The 19,332-nt window shown below is 41.4% G+C and overlaps 1 protein-coding gene across 3 annotated transcripts in view; it reads left to right on the forward strand.

Moving 5' to 3' along the window:
* Positions 1-19,332, forward strand: part of Pappa2 (pappalysin 2) — a 250,763-nt gene that overhangs the window by 154,831 nt on the left and 76,600 nt on the right. For all 3 annotated transcript variants that reach the window (XM_005319772.4, XM_078022368.1, XM_040277300.2), the window contains 2 exons: positions 2,692-2,827; positions 3,030-3,243. In XM_005319772.4, the coding sequence (XP_005319829.2) occupies positions 2,692-2,827; positions 3,030-3,243 (350 nt within the window). The remainder of the gene's footprint in view (positions 1-2,691; positions 2,828-3,029; positions 3,244-19,332) is intronic.

Genomic DNA, 19,332 nt, shown 5'->3' on the forward strand with positions numbered 1-19,332 from the left:
TTCACATTTCCACAGTCCACATTTCCACAAGTGGTAACTGAACAAAGCAGAAAAAAAAACTTTTTAACTTATACATTCAGAAAAGTATAATTCTCTATGTTTCAAAACATGAAAATGTTTAATTTTAAAATATTGTCCTTTCACCTTTTCTTTTTACAAAGCAAACTAGGTAAAAAACATTGTATAAAAATTATCTGACACTAGACCTTACTATGCCATAGGCGTGCCTCCCTTGCTCTCACACAGTTTCATCTAGTTTTCATAGTAACCGTGTCAAATAGGTAGTCTCTTTCTCCTTATGGGGAAACAAAGAAACCTCAGGCTCATAAGGAGAGGTGGATCACTCAGATTTATCCAGGTGGTAGAGATTAATCCAAGAGCCACATACAGGTCTTCTGCCTGGCCAGCTCCCTCTGGTCGGTAGCTTTGCTTCATTCCTCTTTCCTCTGCTTGGACTGGTGATGCACGTATATGCAGATTCAGGCTAATCTATGCTTGGAGATGCCAATTGTTGTGTGAAAGAAGTTACAGTTTCTTGTGCTTCTAGTTGCTGCTGCAGGGCATACTTGGAGTAAGAATAAACTGCAGTTTTCTTTCCTATGTCACTGAGAGAGGAAATATCCAAGACTCAGTATCCCATAACTTGATCAAACTCTTGTCCTTCCACTTTGTGTAGCCTGACTTGCCTTGGCTTGCATGTGCTTTGGAAGTCCCACCTGTGGTTTTCCTACTTAAGCCTCTTCCCACAATCCATGGCACAGAGACATTGCCATCAGGAGCAGCCTCTGAGTTTCAAGGGTGTGGTATTCAAAAAGCCTTAGAACACAGGGGGCATTGCTAGGAGATGCAGCAGAGGTTGGAAGCTTTGGGCACAGGCTCTCAGGACAGAAATGCTCACAACATGAGACCTGCCTCTGCTAACTAGTTTCAGTGGGTGGCATTTACTTGGGGCCCAACAGAGGCTGGGAAGACTGAGCTCTTCTGTTCCTGTTGAGGCCGCCCCCTCTTTAGGTCTGAGGCCTATTGAGGGAGATCCACCAGGTGCTTGTTTGGATTCAGTCTGTTCCTGGCTCAGGAAATGACCCAGAACTTTCTTCTAGTGCTCAGGTCTCTTTTGCGGTATATGAGAAGGAAGAGGTTATGGGAGTTCCCAGGAGGCTTTGATGTCATTTGCTATTGGAGTGGAGAGCATTGCCCTGGGCTCCTGGTTTCCTTGGGGGTGCTTTCATGTCTAGCCCTCACTCAGACAGGGACAGAGGACTTCCTATTGGACCCTATAACCTGTGGGTCTGGATGCTTCTGAAGTTATGAAGGAATATTTATTACTTCAAAGAGGGAAAATAAAAAGAGTATAAAAAGAGTGTGTGGCTGGTCTTTCCCTCGAGGAGGAGAAGAAGAAGGGAGAACTGTGCTGTCTTGACCACTGCAAATCATAAAACCACTCTGATTAAACCATCAGTGCAAATGGACACTAAAAACACATTGCCAAGATTCAGGGGACACCAGTCTGTGGACGAGAGGGAATCTCATTAAAGTGGAAAATGTGTTTTACTCTTCTGCTCCGTACTTTAGAGGAGGTCCCTGCCATTAGAAGCAGTGTCCTGTTTTCACACTGAAAACAAATTTCCTGAGTACCTGATAAAAAGCCAAAGAGATGCATACAGAATTTCATTAAAACCCTTATTCTATTAATATAACATCCATGTGACACCAGAGAAAAATGGCACTATTCTCTACAGAAATCAGGGGAAACACGCAGGTATAGAAAACAAAAGTAGAATTGTTGCATCAAGAAAGTCCATTGGGGAAAATAAGCACTGAACTCCTAGGAGTGGCTTGTGGAAAGGCTCTATTCCATCCTCGAACCTCTAAGATGTTTGTTTACCTTTCTATTAAAAGATTCTCAGAGACAAAATTTTCATAGTTTACTTTGAAAGTCTGTTATAGTATTAATCGACCTAACCATCTAGGAATAGTCCTTATAAATTATAACAAAGTAGTTCTATGTCTCAGCGTGGGTTTATTTTCCAGGCAGGGACAGGGTGGATGAGCATGGGACACCAGGACAATTGCATAAAAATAAGGAGTTTGTCAAGCTTTAATCTCAGAACCAATCTCCTGCAGAAGCCTCCTTCCGTGTCATAGTTCACATGGTGACTTACAGGTTCTGAGAAACATTGGTGGTGGGAGGGAGGGATAGAGAGGGAGATGGGGAAGGATAGCAAGGTGTGGCCGTGCAGCACACATGGTAGTTCAGAGCCAGTTGGCTTGCTAACTTGGATATTGGCTCAGTGATCTCCTGGTTCACTTCTCTCACTTTCCTGAAAAGGAGAAATTTAGGGCTCTGTGGAGTTTATTATCTCCAGCAAGCTTGTCTTTGAGTGATCTTTTTGGGAAATTTAAAGAATGATGGGTCTAAGTAAAATAGAAACAGTTATTGTAAAAGGTAGTTCCAGAAAAAGGTAAATAGGATGCTTAGAAGCTGAAAATTATCTTCTTTCCATCTCATCTTGACTTTGGGTGTGACCTTGGATGCTCTTCTGTGCCTACTCCATATTTTTCCCATTTGTAAAGGAGAAGAAATCTCTTACTTTATAAATGGTGAACCATCTGAGAAGAAAAGAGATGACTCAGCACATGCCTTGATTGCCACAGAAATAATGACTCGTCCATATATGTGCTTATGCCCAGGTCTGTTTCAATAGACCAGGAGTTGCCGCGGCAATTTTCATTTTCTTGACGTCTGATGGCCTGGCCCCTGGGGAGCATCAGCGGCCAACAGTGACCCTCTACCTGACTGATGTCAGTGGAAGCAACCACTTTCTTGGTGAGTCTGAGAATAGTCCTTTTAGAGCCGCTAGAGAATGATCCATTGACCCAGGAGTTGGCTTGATGTCTATCTCCAAGGTTGTTCAGGAGCGCGCCTGCCTCACACAGCTCTGGAGAGGATGGACCGGACATAGGTGTGGAAAGATGGTGCTGGCTGAATGGCTGGAGGGATTGTTTCTCATCTCCTTATTTCTCTTCAGGAACCTATGAACTGTCGTGCCAGCATAACCCACTGGTTATCAATGTGAGCCATCACACAAATGTCCTCTCCCACCATACCACGTCCATGCTGCTGAACTTCTCATCCCCACTGGTGGGCATCTCCGCAGTGGCTCTAAGGACATCCTCCCACATCAGTCCTTCAGTTCCTGATAACTGCATGGCAGAGCATGAGGGGCAGAATCAGGGACAGAGGTACCAAGTCCCCTTTCTTCCTTTGTCCCCTTTTTCCTGTGGCTATGAAGTACTGTTACCATTTAGGTGCACAGTGTTGTGTACACAGTGTCTGCTTGATATTAATATCCTAAAATGGATTTAGAAACTACTACCAAGTCCCCAGGAATAGCAAAGAATAATTTGTAGAAGGTACATATGGGTTTTAAATTTTTCTGTTCTTTTCTTAGCTGAGCTTAATTTTTGTGTAAATATTTAACATCTTTACAAGGTCTTAACATCTTTTTTTTACATATAAAACCACTAACTTCAAATCAACATTGTTATAAACTGCCAAAAATTCTTTGCCAAAAACTCAATGTTCCCTAAGCAATGTATATTGTTCCACCTGCTCCCACCTGGACAGTGTAGACAGCAAGTTTAACAACTACTAGCTAAAACATGTCACACAATTATTTAGTGTTACCTATGGGGGGAAAAAAGAATATATTCATGTGTCTGTCTGTGGACATCTGTGATCGTCACCCTCTACACATACAAGGGTCACTGAATTCTAGTAGTAGCTTGTAGGAGACTACTTCACAGCACTGGCCTGCCCAAGATCAGGGGTAGGGAGAATACATACAACAGTATACACTGCGATTGGGGTTGACTCATCTCATCAGTGATCAGAAGGGAACTGAAGGTAGCAGGGTTCATCCCCTCAGAAGGAGGTGAGATCGCCTACTTTCCACTAGGTGATGGGGATCCTAATCACAGATGCTGGTGTTTCAGGTGGTACTCCATGACTGAGTCGAGTACCACTGTGCCCATATGAGGAACACCAGGAACCCGGTTGTGAGAAGAATGGGGAATAGACAGCACAAGAGTATCTTGGTTATGTATTGCTCCGGGGAAAGTTCTATCAAAATTTAGTGGTCTAGCATACACATGTTATCTCACAGTTTCTGGGGGTGAAGAATCTAGATGCAGCTCAGCTGGGTGCCCCTCGCTTGGGGTCTCTGATGACGCTGCAGTCAAGCTGTTGGCCAAGTCTTGCTGCTACCTGGAGGGGCCCTGGAGAATTCCCTCCCAAGCTCTCGTGTGGAGCTCTTGGTAGGCCTCAGAAGATCCCCACCCATGGTCCCTCACATAGGTGTTGGCAGTTGGCATTATCACTCAGCTGTGGCTCACTTTCTTGTCATGTGGGCCTCTCCATAAGCTGTCTAGTGTCTGAGACTTGAAAGCAAATGATCCAAGAGAAAAAGTAAGCCCCAGAGGGTGAATGCATGATAGACTGCCCAGAAGGTAAGCCACAGTCTTTTTGTAACATGAGATGGAATTGACAGCTCATTACTTCTGGCATATTCTATTCATTACAAAGGAGTCAATGAGTCTATCCCATACTCAAGGGAAAGGGTTTTCACAATGCACAAATCACTGAGGACCACCTTAGAGGCTATCTATCATGTGCAGTATTAGTAGTTTGTGTTAGATGAACACTTACTATGTGCCAAGTATTGTTCTAAGTACTGGGAGAGAAACAGTACGGGACAGAGCCTGGATACTGGGCATTGTAACATCATCTGGTTGATCTGCAACTTGTAAGTTTTCTTAGTGAGAAAACACCTTTAAAGATTCACACAAAAATGTCGACTATTAAAATAGCATTGCTTATTAGAGTTATTGCCTCTTTCTCATGTGATTTCAAATTATTTTCTCTACTGGCTTTACCTCTGGCCTTGAGCCATGCAGAATGACTTTCAGGTCCCTGAAGTATGTGTTCTTGATGAGCTTCGCACACAATGTTCCCACTTTCTGGAATGCCTTCTAGTCCTCCTTCACTGCAGCTCCTCAGGTTCACCTTCTGGGAAGTTTTGGCAACTCCCTGTTTCCATAGGACATAATATATAACCCCAACTCTACAAAAGCGGCTGTCACATTGGGTGGTCGCTATTATTTACTTCTTGTTCTTTCCCGGTAGTCTATGAGCTCCCTATAGTGGGAGTTCTGTTTAGTATCTCTCGGTGATTAGAAGAGGGCCTGGCACATAGTAGATACCAGAAACTGTGTGTTCCATGATAGTTGCTGATTTTAAATGCTCTGTGGAACAGAATGGAGCAAGCAAAGTAGAAGGCACAGCTGTAGACATGAAGGACAAGAATCCCCCTCAGCATCACAGCTGTGAAATGTCAACAAAGACATTGATTAATTGTGATCATTGCTGTTAGTTCTTCACTTATTTTCATGTGGCACTGTGGGAAAATAAGTTTTATATGCATGCATGCAAACCAGTGGAAATATAATATGATTCTCCAGTTTACACTGAGAGTATCTGGAATGCGTAAGTATTTCCAAACCACATATGACAGACAGGAGCCATGCAAATTGGCTTTTCCCTCTCAGCCAGCAGATGAGTGCAATATAGTGAATTTTTATACACAAGAAACCTAATAAATCTCATATATTTTGTCATTTAAAGTTTGACTCCTTATGTACTTTTGAAAAACAGAAGTCTTTTTGAAGCCTTGTATCAATTAGTTTTAAATGTAGGTATGCCGTAATATGAAACTCTCAAAATTTGCACATGGCTACCTCTTTTTTACCCTGTGACCTGAATTTCATTAATAATTCCATGGGTAGGGAAGATGCCTGGGTATAGAAGATGTGTTGTTTACTTTGTATTTAATTATTAGTGACTGTTGCTCTGTCCCTCCTTTAACATTGCATCTTTAACCAACCTGACTGACCCACAGAATCTCAATGGCACGCCAATAAACATAGGTCTGGCTCTTCAGTGACAGTCATATCTTTGCCTTGGACAAAGTAATTTCTCCCTTCCCATTTAGATACTAACAATTCAGAAAAATTCTTAGCTAAACCAAAATCCAACCTGGCCATGAGAATATCTGTGAGGGGTTCCTCCTGATTGCAAAAATGTATTAAATTAAGAAACATTGTTGGAACCAAAGTATATACTTGTGTTCTGAAAAAAAGAAAAGTCAAGTAAGGAATAGAGAGATACAGAAAGAAGAGAGGAAAATAAGTCATTCCTTCTTCATTTCCTTGCCCCTTTGGCTGTTTTGACTTTTAGGTGAACAGTGGGATCATTTATTTAGATGGGCAGTCTGAGTTGCAGCCAAGTCCAAGGAGAAGCAGACCAAGACATTAGGATTGGATCATTTTGAATCTGTCATCTCTACCAGGCATCCATGTCAGAAAATCCACCAACAACTGCTCTCTGTGATCTTGGGTGAGACAGAATCTGGGATGGATACGATTAAGAATTAAGGCCATAGAAGTAGATTAGATTATGTGGAGATTTGGAAGGAATGAAGGGGAGAGGACGAAAGGAGAAAGGGAAGGAGGGGAGGAAAGGAGAACCCCTTTGGCTCTGATGTGTCTTGGTCTTGTTACCCACTTTGTTGGGATAGTTGTCCAGTTTATGGTCTACTCCACTGACCATGAATCCCAAGAATTTCGAAAATCAAACTTGGTGTTTCTGATTTTGGCTTCTGTGCTCAAGAAGAACTCAAATCATTCTTACTCACCTACCATTTCCAGCTGTACCCACTTTGTGGAAAGATCCTGCATAATCTGCATAGTGTTAGCACCAGATAGACTTTTAAATATCTCGGATGAGTTCTTTGAGAAGTGGAAACCATCTTTTTTGTTAATGTATTGGGATTTGGAGAGCTTCTGATAAAGAATCCAGGCCACTTGTGTGTTAATTTACTTACAGGAATGGATTGGTTTGCAGATAATCAGGACTCTTCATTTTCTACTTTAGAAATTTACAAGGTCAAATCTAGAAGAACTGACCAATAGGAAATTGCTGATGGATATGAGGCGTCTCCTACAATGGGATTTTGTTCTTCCAGTCACATGAATACTTTGGAAAAACTGATGGTTACTTCTCTGACCTGTCTTATGGCATGTTCACAGGGTCCCCAGTGCTGGGTTGCTGGAGGTAAAGCCCTTTCCAGGTCCTGGCTGATGACAGTGGCTGAAGTGTCTGTGATTACTCTTCTCCTTACAACATTTACACTTTCCCTTCTGTTTACCCAGATTTCTCTAAGTGCAAACATCATGCTTCTTTTAAATTTTCCTCACATTTCAAACAGCTTTTGTTTTTTTCTAATTTGATGTAACACAGTTAGGTGTAAAACTTTTTGCAATGGTTGTGGTCTTTATTAGGATCCTACTTCTTGCCAAACCTTTTGCCTCCTTAAATGCTTTTGGCTTTGAATTCTACTGTGTCTGGAATGAAAATGTCCATTTCTGCTTTCCCTCTGTTTCTATTTGTTTGATGAATATTTGCCTTTCTTTTATTTTCAACCTTTCTTTATCTTCACTGCCAATGAGCCCGGGGCACATTGCTTCACTGCACTGTTTAGAGAGATAGTAGCAGCGTGTAAAACTAATCCACAACTTTATTCTGAAAATTTATCTCATGAGCCCTAAGCGTCCTTTAAGGCTCTGTAACACTGTTGCCTTTGGGATGTTTATCTCCCAGGATGCAATGGCTTTTGTCAGTGGCTGCACACCCCACTCTCCCTCTCCCTGCCTCACCAAGACCGTTATCCTTTGTGACCTGAAGTTTTGAAACGAGTAAAGGGAGGGTGACACTGATGAGAATAATGGATAGAGAACAGATCTCAGACAATAAAAAGCAGTTCTCGGTGTTCTGTTCTTTACAGCCGCCAGGGAATGAAGAAAGAATGACTTGTTTACCTCTCTTAGTAAGGAGGAGAGTGTAGGAGAGAGAAGCAAAGGTACGCCTCTTTCCTTTAGAGAAATCCATTCTTGGTTTCTCCCCTTCAGAAAACAAATGTATGCTTTGGTGTCCAATGATGTTTCTGAGTTTTACTCTAATAAATTTTGCAATGAAGAAGACATTCTTATAGATTCTAGCTCTCAGGTTTGGTTTTGGGTATTGATAAGACTTTCATATTTTTCAATTTTGCTGATCTTTGAGTAGGAAGCAGAAGTTATTGTATTATTGTGTGGTTAACTGAAAACAACACACCTGGAGTTAAAGAACATTCTAGCATCAAGAGGGAGCAGCACCAATGGCAGTTTCCATGCTTTCCCCCTCCTTATTTATTTTTTAGTCATCCTCCTTTTAGAAGGGGTGCCAGTTATTCATCAATCTATTGACTCTCAGCTCCAAATCTACCCCTATCACCCACCTTGCAATACCAGAGCTGAGTTTTGCTAGTGTTTATCCTTTGCCAACCAGGGCCATATTTCTTAAGCATGTTTTGAGTATGAGAGGAAGGGGCTCTCTTCCTGGCTTCTTCTTTTTGTGTGTGTGTGCTGCTTCTCTTTTGCTGTGGTGATGTGTTCAGCCAGTGGTGCACATGACACATATAGCTGAGCTCCACGGCCACTTAGGCTTCCAAGACATTTGTTTTGGTTGACTTTTCTTCACAATCAACCAAAGATCGTGGCTGGGTCTATTGTGATGTCACTGTGTACCATAGATTATTAGCATCCCATGACCCATCAACAAGGAACTCAGTACTGTACTTAAGCCCAAAGCCGCAGCCAAACTGATCCCCAAATCCCATCTCTGTGAATGTCTCCTGCCACCATTTCAGGACACAATAATTAGATTAGGAAAGGTTTATTGTAGTTAATAACTAGCAACAGGGGATTAACTCCTAAGGAGTAAAGAAAACTCTAAAGAATAGAGGAATAGTTGGAAAAGGAAACAATCTTAATTTTAGAAGATTAGAAGAGTATCAAAGGAAAGAACAAACATGGAAGAGGCTCTCCATGCCAAGATGGGATTTATTTCTTGTTGGAGAGGGTATGTGGCACAGTGGATGTAAAGAAATCTGCTGGGTTTCTGCAGGATGGAGCTGGCAGTCAGGAAACCACCCAGTGGGCTGCAGCTGAAAGCTCATTACAAAGCTGCATTATGGGAAACTATTGGAACTTGCTGAGCAAGAAAACTGCCATTAGGATGTAGCTAAAACTTTCTGGGAGGCACATGGGGCACTGATAAAACTTGATGAGAAGGTACCCACAGGGGCCCACTGAGACTTGTTAGGGAGATAGTGGCTGCTGGTGGAACTTGTAGAATGTGCAGGGTATACTGTGCCTTATTAGGTGGTAAACACCACTGGCTACTCCCCTACAGGACTGCAGGTTGGGTGCTATGGAAGGGAGGGGTGGAAAGCCTCACAGGTATGAAGAGAGGAACTCTTGCATCAACAATGTCTCTCCAGTGTTGGCTCCCAGGTAAACTCCATGCTGGCTGTCAATAGAAACGTTAGCATGGCCTGTCTCTAGTGTTACAGAGTAGGGCAGTGAGGTGTGGATTTGGAACTGAGCAGCAAGAAGTTGATAACTGGCAGACAGTCTTGTCAAATAGCCAAGAAGGAAATCCTCTTTCATCTGCCTTTTGTTCAAGATAGGATTTCCTTTAAGTTCCTGGGCTTAATATTAAGATTATTTAAAAAATATAACTTCTAAATAGATTGAGCTAACTAGAAATGCTTATTTTCTTCTTTTAATGTTTTGAACTTATTATAAGTCCAAGACAAAGTATAAATATATTAGCTTATTTAGTATAAGTACACATTTTGATTGAGATGGAAAACAAGTAATGGATACTCATAAAAGTATAGCAAGTACTGAGGTCTGCCTTCAATTATAGCTAATTAAGGCCCAAAATTGAATAGGATATTAATCTTTTTAAATGAATATCCATGTGGAAACATGAGTTCTTTCTTTCTATCTCTTGCCTACCCCCACCTATATACTCATGTTTTGATTCTTTTTATCATGGTGGATAATTGAGAATTGATATTCATAACAATTTAGCTCTAATACAGATAGATAGATGTGTTTTCATGTTTCATAAACATTGCTATATTTTACTTCAAGTCAAAGAGAGCCTTATTTAATTTCAAGTAACTTTCTGAGAAGTTTAATATAAATTAAACCATGAAACCTAATTATTCTCCAGGTGTGGTGGTGCACACCTGCAATCCCAGTGGCTCGGGAGGCTGAGGCAGGAGAATGGCAAGTTCAAAGCCAGCCTCAGCAACGGCAAGGCATGGCAGTAAGCAACTCCGTGAAACCTTGTCTCTAAATAAAATTCAAAATAGGGCTAGAGATGTATGTAGCTCAGTGGTTGAGTGTCCCTGAGTCCATTCCCCAGTACTCACCACCAAAAAAACCCTAATTATTCTATATGGTGTGTGTGTTTGCCACTGTGTATAGAAAGAGATAGACTTCATCATCTAAGAAACTTTTAATTGCCACAATATGCCAGAAATCATTTCCCTTTGAAGAAACTGAAACTTACAGTGCACAAATTTGCCTTGGTTGAGATTAGTAAAACCAAGACTAGAATCCTCTTCATTTGTTCCTAGTAGGGAAAGCTTGCTCTCAAACAATGGCAAACTCTTAGAAATATATTCATATCTACTACCATCCAAGAAATCCTACTGCCGCCTCAACTATATTAGGATTGGTGTAACAAGAGTTTAACTGGCCCTAGAATAATTAAGAGCACCTGTATTTTGGATACATTGAAGTATCAGATGTTATTTTGAGGAAATGGTGAAAGGCAGAAAAAGGCAGTGTGTGAAGCTGGTAAGGTGGAAGGATTCAGTGGAGGGGTTAGGAGGGATGGAATTGGAAAGATACTTTGAACTTTTGAGGCAAGTTTAGGAAATGTATAACCCATACCAGGATAATTTCATAGGCAGAATCCAAGGGCTTGGGGTCATTAGGAAAAGAGGTTTTACCCAGCTCCTATGTGGTCGTAACCCAGACAAAAAGAATCTTTTTTTTTTAAGGAAGAGAAAAAAAATAGTCTGCTTTGAGATAATAAGTGCAGGCAACCCAGAAAGAGGAAACCCCAAGTTTGAATACCTGGTTTACGGGTGTGTCAGCTTTCTATTGCTGAGTAGCAGTGTTACCACAGTTACCAGCTTAAACCAACACATTTATAATCTCACTGTTTCTGAGGTCTCGGCAAGTCTTGACTGGGTCCTCTGTGAGGTCACAATAAGGTGTCAGCCAGAATTAAATTCTTATCTGCAGGCTTGACTGGGGAAGTCCACTTCCAAGTTCACAGAGTTGTTGTTATTGCTTCTGAAAGACCTCCCCCATTGCCAACATCTCCCATCCAAATGCCATCATCTCCCATCCAAACTTGTTACAACTGATGGACCTGCATGGACACCTAAGTCACCCTAAGTCAATGGTTTACGTTAGAGTTGACACTTGGTGTTGTACATTATATGGGCATGGACACATGTATAGTGGTATATGTATACCATCGTAAAATCATACAGAGCATATTCACTGCCCTGAAAATCCTCTGTGCTCTGCCTATTTACCTTGAGCACTATCCTCACTGCCACCCCAATTCCTTGGCAACTGCCAATCTTTTTACTGTTTCCATAATTTTGCCTTTTCCAGAATGTTGTGATGTTGGATTCACAGAGCATGTGGCCTTTGCAGATTGGCTTCTTAGCAATATGCACTTAAGGTTCCTGCATGTCTTCCTATAGTTTGATAGCTTATTTCATTCTATTGCTGAATAATATTTCATTGTCTGAGTGTACACAATATTTTATTTTTCCATTTATCTACTGGAGGACTTCTTGGTTTCTTATAAGTTTTGACAATTAGGAATAAAGCTGCTATAAGCATCCATGTGCAGGTTTTTGCATGGATATAAGTTTTTAACTCCTTTGGATAAATACCAAGAAGTGAAATTTATGGATCATATGGCTGAAAGTATGTTTAGTTTTGTAATAAAGTGTGTAATTTTTTAAGCAAAAAAAGTATTTTTGTAAATAGGAATATCATCCCCAAATTTTATCTTCTTTTTTTCTTCTCTCCTTTTCTTTATTTTCAGCATAAATCTGTATTTTTCTACAGAAATTATTCATGAGCACATAACATTTGAATGAAGGAAAAACAATGAACAGCTTGTTGTACTCTTATATGGTTCTATACTCAAGCAACGATCTTTAAATTGAGAATTTACCTTTTACATTAATAACATTTATTCTTAGGTTGATATTTTGGACAGCAAATGGAGTTATATATGTAACTCCAATTGGAATTACATGTCTTGTATATTTATTGTAAAAATGCTCATACAGCTACATAATTAATATACCTGCCACAGTTGCATAAAGAAGAGAATCAAGTAATTTTTTAAATAAAAGAATAATAAATAAAAATATTATGTTTGGTTTGAATGCCTCAGGACCACAGGTAGAGAGAGATCTGTTAATTTATGTATGTGTATACTACTTTAGTCACCTTTGTAGTCTTTTTGTAGCCTCATATCTGGAAAAATAAATAATCCAGGGAGAAAAATCAACAGTCAGCTCCCATGAAATAACTCAATTTTATATTCACAATTTGTGAACTTAGGTATCTGGCAGGTGCTTCTCCAGTGGACTTACCCCAGTCACCTGGCTTCTTCAGATAGCCTTTCAATGGCACCTCCATGCTTATGACTCAAAAGATGAGTTTCACCTTCGAAAGCTGTTGGGTCTGCTGATTTAGGCTATATAGGTCATATACAGATGATTTATGTGTTACACTCCACTGTTCATGGAAAATTCCCTACAGATGTGGGATTTGGGCTGGGAGTAGAGGGATGAGGTAGAAAGAAAAACAGTTTTCCCATTATCCTCTACTTCCATGACTTTAATAATGCACAGAAAATTTCTGGGAGGAAGTAGTGTGTTTTCTTTTTAGTAGCTATAAGGGCTCAGGTGTGAAAATATTTCTTCCTGGTTATGTTTGAAGTTCCCAGTAGAGCTGGGGCCTGGATATAGTCCCTGGGAACCCCACCCAGGGGTGAGGAGCTAGAGTGTGCTCAGTGCCTTGGTGCTCCATCCTGCTGGAATCAGGTCTCAAGCCCCATCCTGGTAATAGGATCATTCCATCTCGATTATCTGCTCCTCCACCTTCATGCTTCAGTATTCACTGGAGCCCTCATTGCTGATGCTTTACCAATTCCTATCGTGTTTTGGTTATTTGGGATCAGATTTGAAATGACAGTTCTTTCCCTTCCTCCTCTGGACCAGATCCCAGTACCTTCCCAGACCTCTCCTTCATCGGTTCAGCCTTATGTCTTCAGATTTCCTCCCTTTGACAGCCGCATGAAGTGAAGGGCTCCATCCTTTCTTTTGCTTTGGGCCTGCAAGTTAAATTGTGGCTTATTCTTTGGCTCCCCATCTTTTATTTTTTATCGGGGGTGGGGAGGTGGGGGGGGTTCCCTTTTAATGCTCCAGGGTAGTGGGAAATGTTCTTGCTGCTGGGAAAGTCACTGTAGCAATGAAATGTGTATTACATTTCTACTCATTTGATTATCTTCTTCCCCAAAGCAGTTTAGCAAATTAGCATTGAATCTGTTTTTGTTTCTGCCCAGTTTTTTTTTTTAAGCAAGGAAAGAATTATAGCTGCTCAGTTGTTCTAACTTTCTTGCCTAACTTCCTTTTCCCAGAATGATTTGCCTCTAAAATAATAGGGAAAGGGGAGATCCCACTAGAGAGAATTCTTATTCCCCTGGCCAATAACAGATGACCTGGTGGCCAACAGGTCTGCAGTGGATGCACAGTGAGCCATTTGAGTCTTTCCTCATGGGGCTGTAGAGGGACATTTAAATGGCCATGGCATGGTCTCATTTGGGGGCTTAATGGAATGTGGCTGAGACAATTCTAGAACAGACTTTACTAAATCATGACCATATCTGAGATTGTTCTGTATGGGATACACTCTGAGAACACATTGGATGATAGCTTTCAATCAAAAGCTAGAAACAGGTAAAACTCTTAGGGAGACCTATGGCCAGGGTCCAACTGAAAAGGGTAGATAGATTTCAAAGCAAAGTCTTTGAGTCAGTGACTCCTCATCTCTAAAATTCCACCATAAGAAATTATTTTCGTGAGGTCTTGAAAGTCTCCAGAGGTCTCTTTAGAATAGTAAATACTCAAAGTAAATGTGTTTTCTGTCTTTATCAACTATTTGTACCAGATGTGTTTTCTTATGTAGACATTGATAACTCAAAAGGTAAGCCAGGGACCTGCTGGAATGTGATCTAGTTCAGGCCCCTGGAAGTTCTGGGAGAAGAGGAGCAATAGAAAACGTGATGCTAAAATGAGGGATTAATTAAATATGTCACCTACTTCTCAATTTTGCCCTGGGTTGGCCCTGTCAGTATAGTCTGTATTCATGGCAGCTGGTGGAAATAGTACAGAAAATAAAAACAAACCAATATTTCCAGGGTCCTGTCATTTTGCCAGCCTGCCAGGCAGACAGACACCATCAACGGATTTGACCATAAACTTTGGCTGGACCCACTCTGAGGCCATGTCTGGTTTGTGTACAGCCAGAGCCAGGCAGCAGAGGAGGTCTGGCAATTGGGGAGGCAGCCAGCCCACTCTCCAGACCCCTGCCTCTCTCTTTCACTGCATTTTCTAGGCTCAAACATGGCTTTAGTTTCTTCCTTTCTTTGAGTCTTTATTTTTTCATAAGCAAGTGAGTTACTAATATCACAAGGCTTGAGAGTACAAAAAACAGAGGCAATAATATTACAAATCTGAAGTCAACCAAGGACTGGCAAATTTGGGGATTAAGGGATTATGGGAGCAGCATGAAGTTTCTGCTGGGGAGTCCAGAAACTTTAAGGAAAGAAAGGTAAGGGCGGAAGTAGAGAAAGAGAGCCCCAAAGGGGCCTGGCACATGTTATATGTCCTATTTCTCTGTGTAAATTTGGGACTCAATCAAACCTTCAAGCCCTCTACTGATCCATAGCGTACAGAGAAGCCAAGCTGCCTGATCTCCTTCCCAGCAGGTCCTGTTCTAGGACTGATACTGTGGGAAGCTCATGCCCACTAAACTTTTTCAGTGCTGTTCTTCACAATTTTTACAATTCCCCAGTCACAGGTCAGACTGGGAAGTGTCACTCCCAAATAGTTTAACTGATATCTGGGTATGAATGGTAGGTAGGAAGGAGGGGAATCATTTGGAGGACTTTAGTGACCATTCATTCCCCTTTAGGAGATGCTGCTTCTGAGATAGCTCCTGTCTTTGTAGATCCTGGTGTATATGATATGGATATATCTCTTTTTGCTGTTTCAAATGGGTAATTCTGCTTCCCTGTCCAAGTTCTAGGAAGCACAGTTTATACATGTTAGTCAGCAATTGAATTATTTTGACTTTTTCTTTGGTATCCCACATATTTTATAATCTACATGAAAAACGTGGGTTCTGAAGCTTGGTGAAGCAGGGCTTTTGACAGGGAGTGCTTTTGGCTGTTTGATGTAAATCTGTTTCTCCTTAGGACAGGGGCATTTGGATGGAACTTCTAGTGTTACAGCCAGACATGGTAAAAACCATGCCCAGAATTAGAAATGAGCAAAGTGAATTACCCGTACTGGGGCCACTGGAGTCCAGTCCTGACCTTACACAGAGGTCATTGGAGAAGACTATCCTGAAGAGTGAAATCTGTGCTGAGACTTAATGGAAGGGGCATGGTGATCCTCCACTTTCTCAGCATAGAGGAATTGAAGGCAAAGCCTGCTGGGTGCAGTAATTTGTCATTTCTCTGTTATATGAGGGAAGAATCAGAATTACTCCTGAGATTCCTCTGTTTCCCTCAGATGCAAATCCTTAGGGGAGAAGAGCTTGAATCAATTTTTGCTTCCCAGTTGGCATGTTCCTTCAGTAAAATTCCTCAAGGTACCAGTTTTGGTTTTACCCAAGAAAGCTGTTAGGAATGTACCTAGTAGTTAACTGATTCCTACCCTTCACAGCAAAGATGAAGCCAGAGGATAGAAGTGGAAGGGAGAGACAGAGTGGATCCTTTATTTTGCTCTCCAAGGATGGATCCTATTGTTGTTACTCTTGGTTTTGCAGTTGGTAGTGGGAGGCTCAAGAGGACTCTGTGACTTGCTGTTCACTGTGTATTCGGCATATCCCACTCCCAGCTGCTGCCAAATCCAGAGCATACTTTCTTTCTTAGCCCACACCCTCTTATTTCAATAAGAATCAATAAAACAGAATTGGAGAATGGAGAAAAATATGTCCTCTTTTACTGTTTAACCTTAAAAAGCTGGTTTAGAGAAACCACTGGGATTGTGAGTTAGTCAATGGTGGCACTTCTTGGATAGAGGCATTCAATATTTTGTTTAACTAAACAACTGAAAACTTGGGACATTAAGCAAATGATTTATACTGAGTAAGAAGGTTTATGAGAAACTGTTTCTTGGGTTCTCCACCACATCCTGTCTATTCATGGATTTTCTGTACTCCCACCCCAAATCCACCATCACCTCATCTATGAAATTAAACACTATGTTAAAATTGGAAGGGATCTTTGTTAGAACATGGTTCGACCCTGACATTTTTTTTTTTTAATTTGTAAAGAGAGAGTCAGAATGGTGGAGACTTGTCCAAGGTCATAAGGACAGAAGGGGCAAGCTGAGATCAGAACTTGGGTCACACGGCCTCCGTCTATTGCTTTCTCCACCACACCAGGCTATTTCTTGAAACTGTGGCATGAATGCCAGACAGTTTCTTCTAAACTGATCTAGATTCTAGGAAAAGAAAAAACGTTTATGGGCAGACTTTTCTGGATGCCTCAGGGAGGATGAGATATTGACTTTAGAAAAATTCATGAACTGATGTCATCTTATTTTGAGTTTGGGTCAAAGATGAATTAAATGCTTGTTTTTTATTATATTACAGCCTTAGTGCTGTAGGAAATTCTGGAATATTCCCACATTTCTTCTGGACCCACTTCTCTCATGTCCAAAATGAGGAATTCAGGTTGAATTATCTTTAAGGTCTGTTTCAGTTTTAGCAAGTTTGCTATAAGATGGCTATTAAATGTCCTGCCACCCGCAACGGTCACAATAGGAAGTGGAGTTTTTATTCCATAAACTTCCCTAACTCTTAGCTCCGAGAAACAAAGGTTTTAGTGCTGATTCTGATCATCTCTGGAATATTGTCACAGACTCTTGAAGTTCTTCCATGGTGGCCCAGACCCTCAGAGGGACCATGGACCAAAACTGCAGGGCAGCTAAAGGCAGAACAGTCAGGACTTTCTTCATTTGTTGGGAGCTACTGGGATTCCCCAAGGTGGACCTGGGCTAGAAGCTATGCCAACATCCCTGAAGTGGCCTCAAGAACTGCAAAATTAAAAAGAGACATCTGGATTGGTGTACTCTAGGGAAGTGCACATGTCAAGTTTGTTAGTGGTTCTGACCACTTCATCAGCAAAGAATGATGTCTGTTTTCTGGTGTCCCCTTACCCATCTCCTGGTAACCAATGAAAGATATGGGAAGGCTTTTGGGACCTGCCTTTAAGTCTGTCTTCAGATATAGATTGATTTCTTTCAATATAGAATGTTCTGTTCTGTTAGTAAGATTTTAAGAGATCCACACATGCCATTCTGTTCAGTTCCCCATAGTAGGAGGAGGTTTCCAAGCATGCTTTGAGATTGCTGCCTTTCCCTGTGTCCTGTCGGTAAAGCCTTGAAAGTGACTTTCCAGGGCATTTCTTGCCTTTCTAAATTCTGCTCGTTCACTGAGATCTAGTCAAAAGCAATGATAAAACTTTCTCTGAAGGAGTCATGAGTTCATAATCAGTAGCACATGATTTAATTATTTTCTCTCTTCAGGACAGGGCAAATGTTTTATGCTTTTGATCTACCCTGTGTCTTCTATGTGATAATTCATGTTTACTGCATTAAAACACAAGGATGAAGCGGGGGCCCATTTCTCCTTCTGAAGTCAGCTATGCTATTTTATAGTCTTGGCCTACAGAATTTATTGACATATCTTTCAGGTTACATATATCCGGATCTTCATGGGGCTGGGTTTCACTTTGGGTAAACATCAAAAACTTTGAAGCTTAAAAATATCACAGAGACTAGATCACACCATGGGACTAAAGAGTCGGTATTCCCATAGGATAAGGCCTGGACATATACATTTTTTAAAAGCTGTTTCAGTGAGTCTGCTGCACAGCTCTGGTTAAGAAAACCCGCTTCACAGAACATGAGGGCCACTCTTTGACAGAGCCATGCCCACTGGGGATCCCAGACTCCAGTGTCCTGTATGTACCCAACTACCCACAGAAAACTGCACACCATTATTGCTAGGATTGACCTAGGGGCCCTGGACAAGTTCCAGAAATGAGATTAACCTGGGGTTAAATTATATTTTGAGCAGGGATTCCTCCCTCAAAAACAAAACAAAACAAACAAAAAAAACAAACCAAACAAAAAGCCTTCAGTGCAACGGCTTTGAAAGTAAGGAAGGACCAGAAGAAAGAGCATAGAGGCTTCTGAGAGAAGTGGTGGGACAGGACCAAAGCTAGAATTATAGGCAGGTAGCCATCTATGTAATGTCATTTTTAAGGGCCTCCTGACTTAAAATTCCATCATGAAAAATTTAATCCTTTTGCTTAAAACTTTGCCCTTGCTAAAATGGAAGTGCCCGTGAATCACATCTGCTTGGGTTCATCATATCCCTACCTGAGAACTCATTGCAATGAGGCCTGTGGAAAGATCTTGAAAAAATGAGTGTCACTAATGGTGGAAATGCAGCTGGACAAAGATTGCTACTTTGATTTGTATAAGGAAACTGCAACAAACAAAGATGGACAGATAAGCAGTCTATATTTTTGCCCTGCCTATCCTGCTGAGCAGCTCCTGGGAGGCAAAGCTGCCAGCTCCTGCCCTAGAACTGACACACCTTAGCCCCAGGGAGATGGCCTCAAGGCCTAGGCTGGTCCTGAGAGAGGGGCTCTGAGATCCTGGCTGAGGATTTTCCCCTGACTCTGTGTGGCCTCCAGCCAGTCTCCAAACTGCTTCCAGTTTCCTAGTCTGTCAAACCAAGAGAAATGCCTCTCTGGGGCATCGTGAGAGCTGCTCCTGCCACTGTCTGTAAGCTTGTCCAAAGACCATGGAAAGAAAGCTTTGAGAAGTTTTAAGATGAATTACTTTTACTATTCACATTGTCTTTATGACATCAGGACTTATGTGGCATTAGGAGAAAGGAGAACTAACAGAATAATGGAGAACACAACCACCTCTCTCAGAAAGGCAATGTTTGTAGTGGAAAAAGAAACAC

The sequence above is a fragment of the Ictidomys tridecemlineatus genome, chromosome 10 (assembly GCF_052094955.1).
Source record: "Ictidomys tridecemlineatus isolate mIctTri1 chromosome 10, mIctTri1.hap1, whole genome shotgun sequence".
Classification (NCBI taxonomy): Eukaryota; Metazoa; Chordata; class Mammalia; order Rodentia; family Sciuridae; genus Ictidomys; species Ictidomys tridecemlineatus.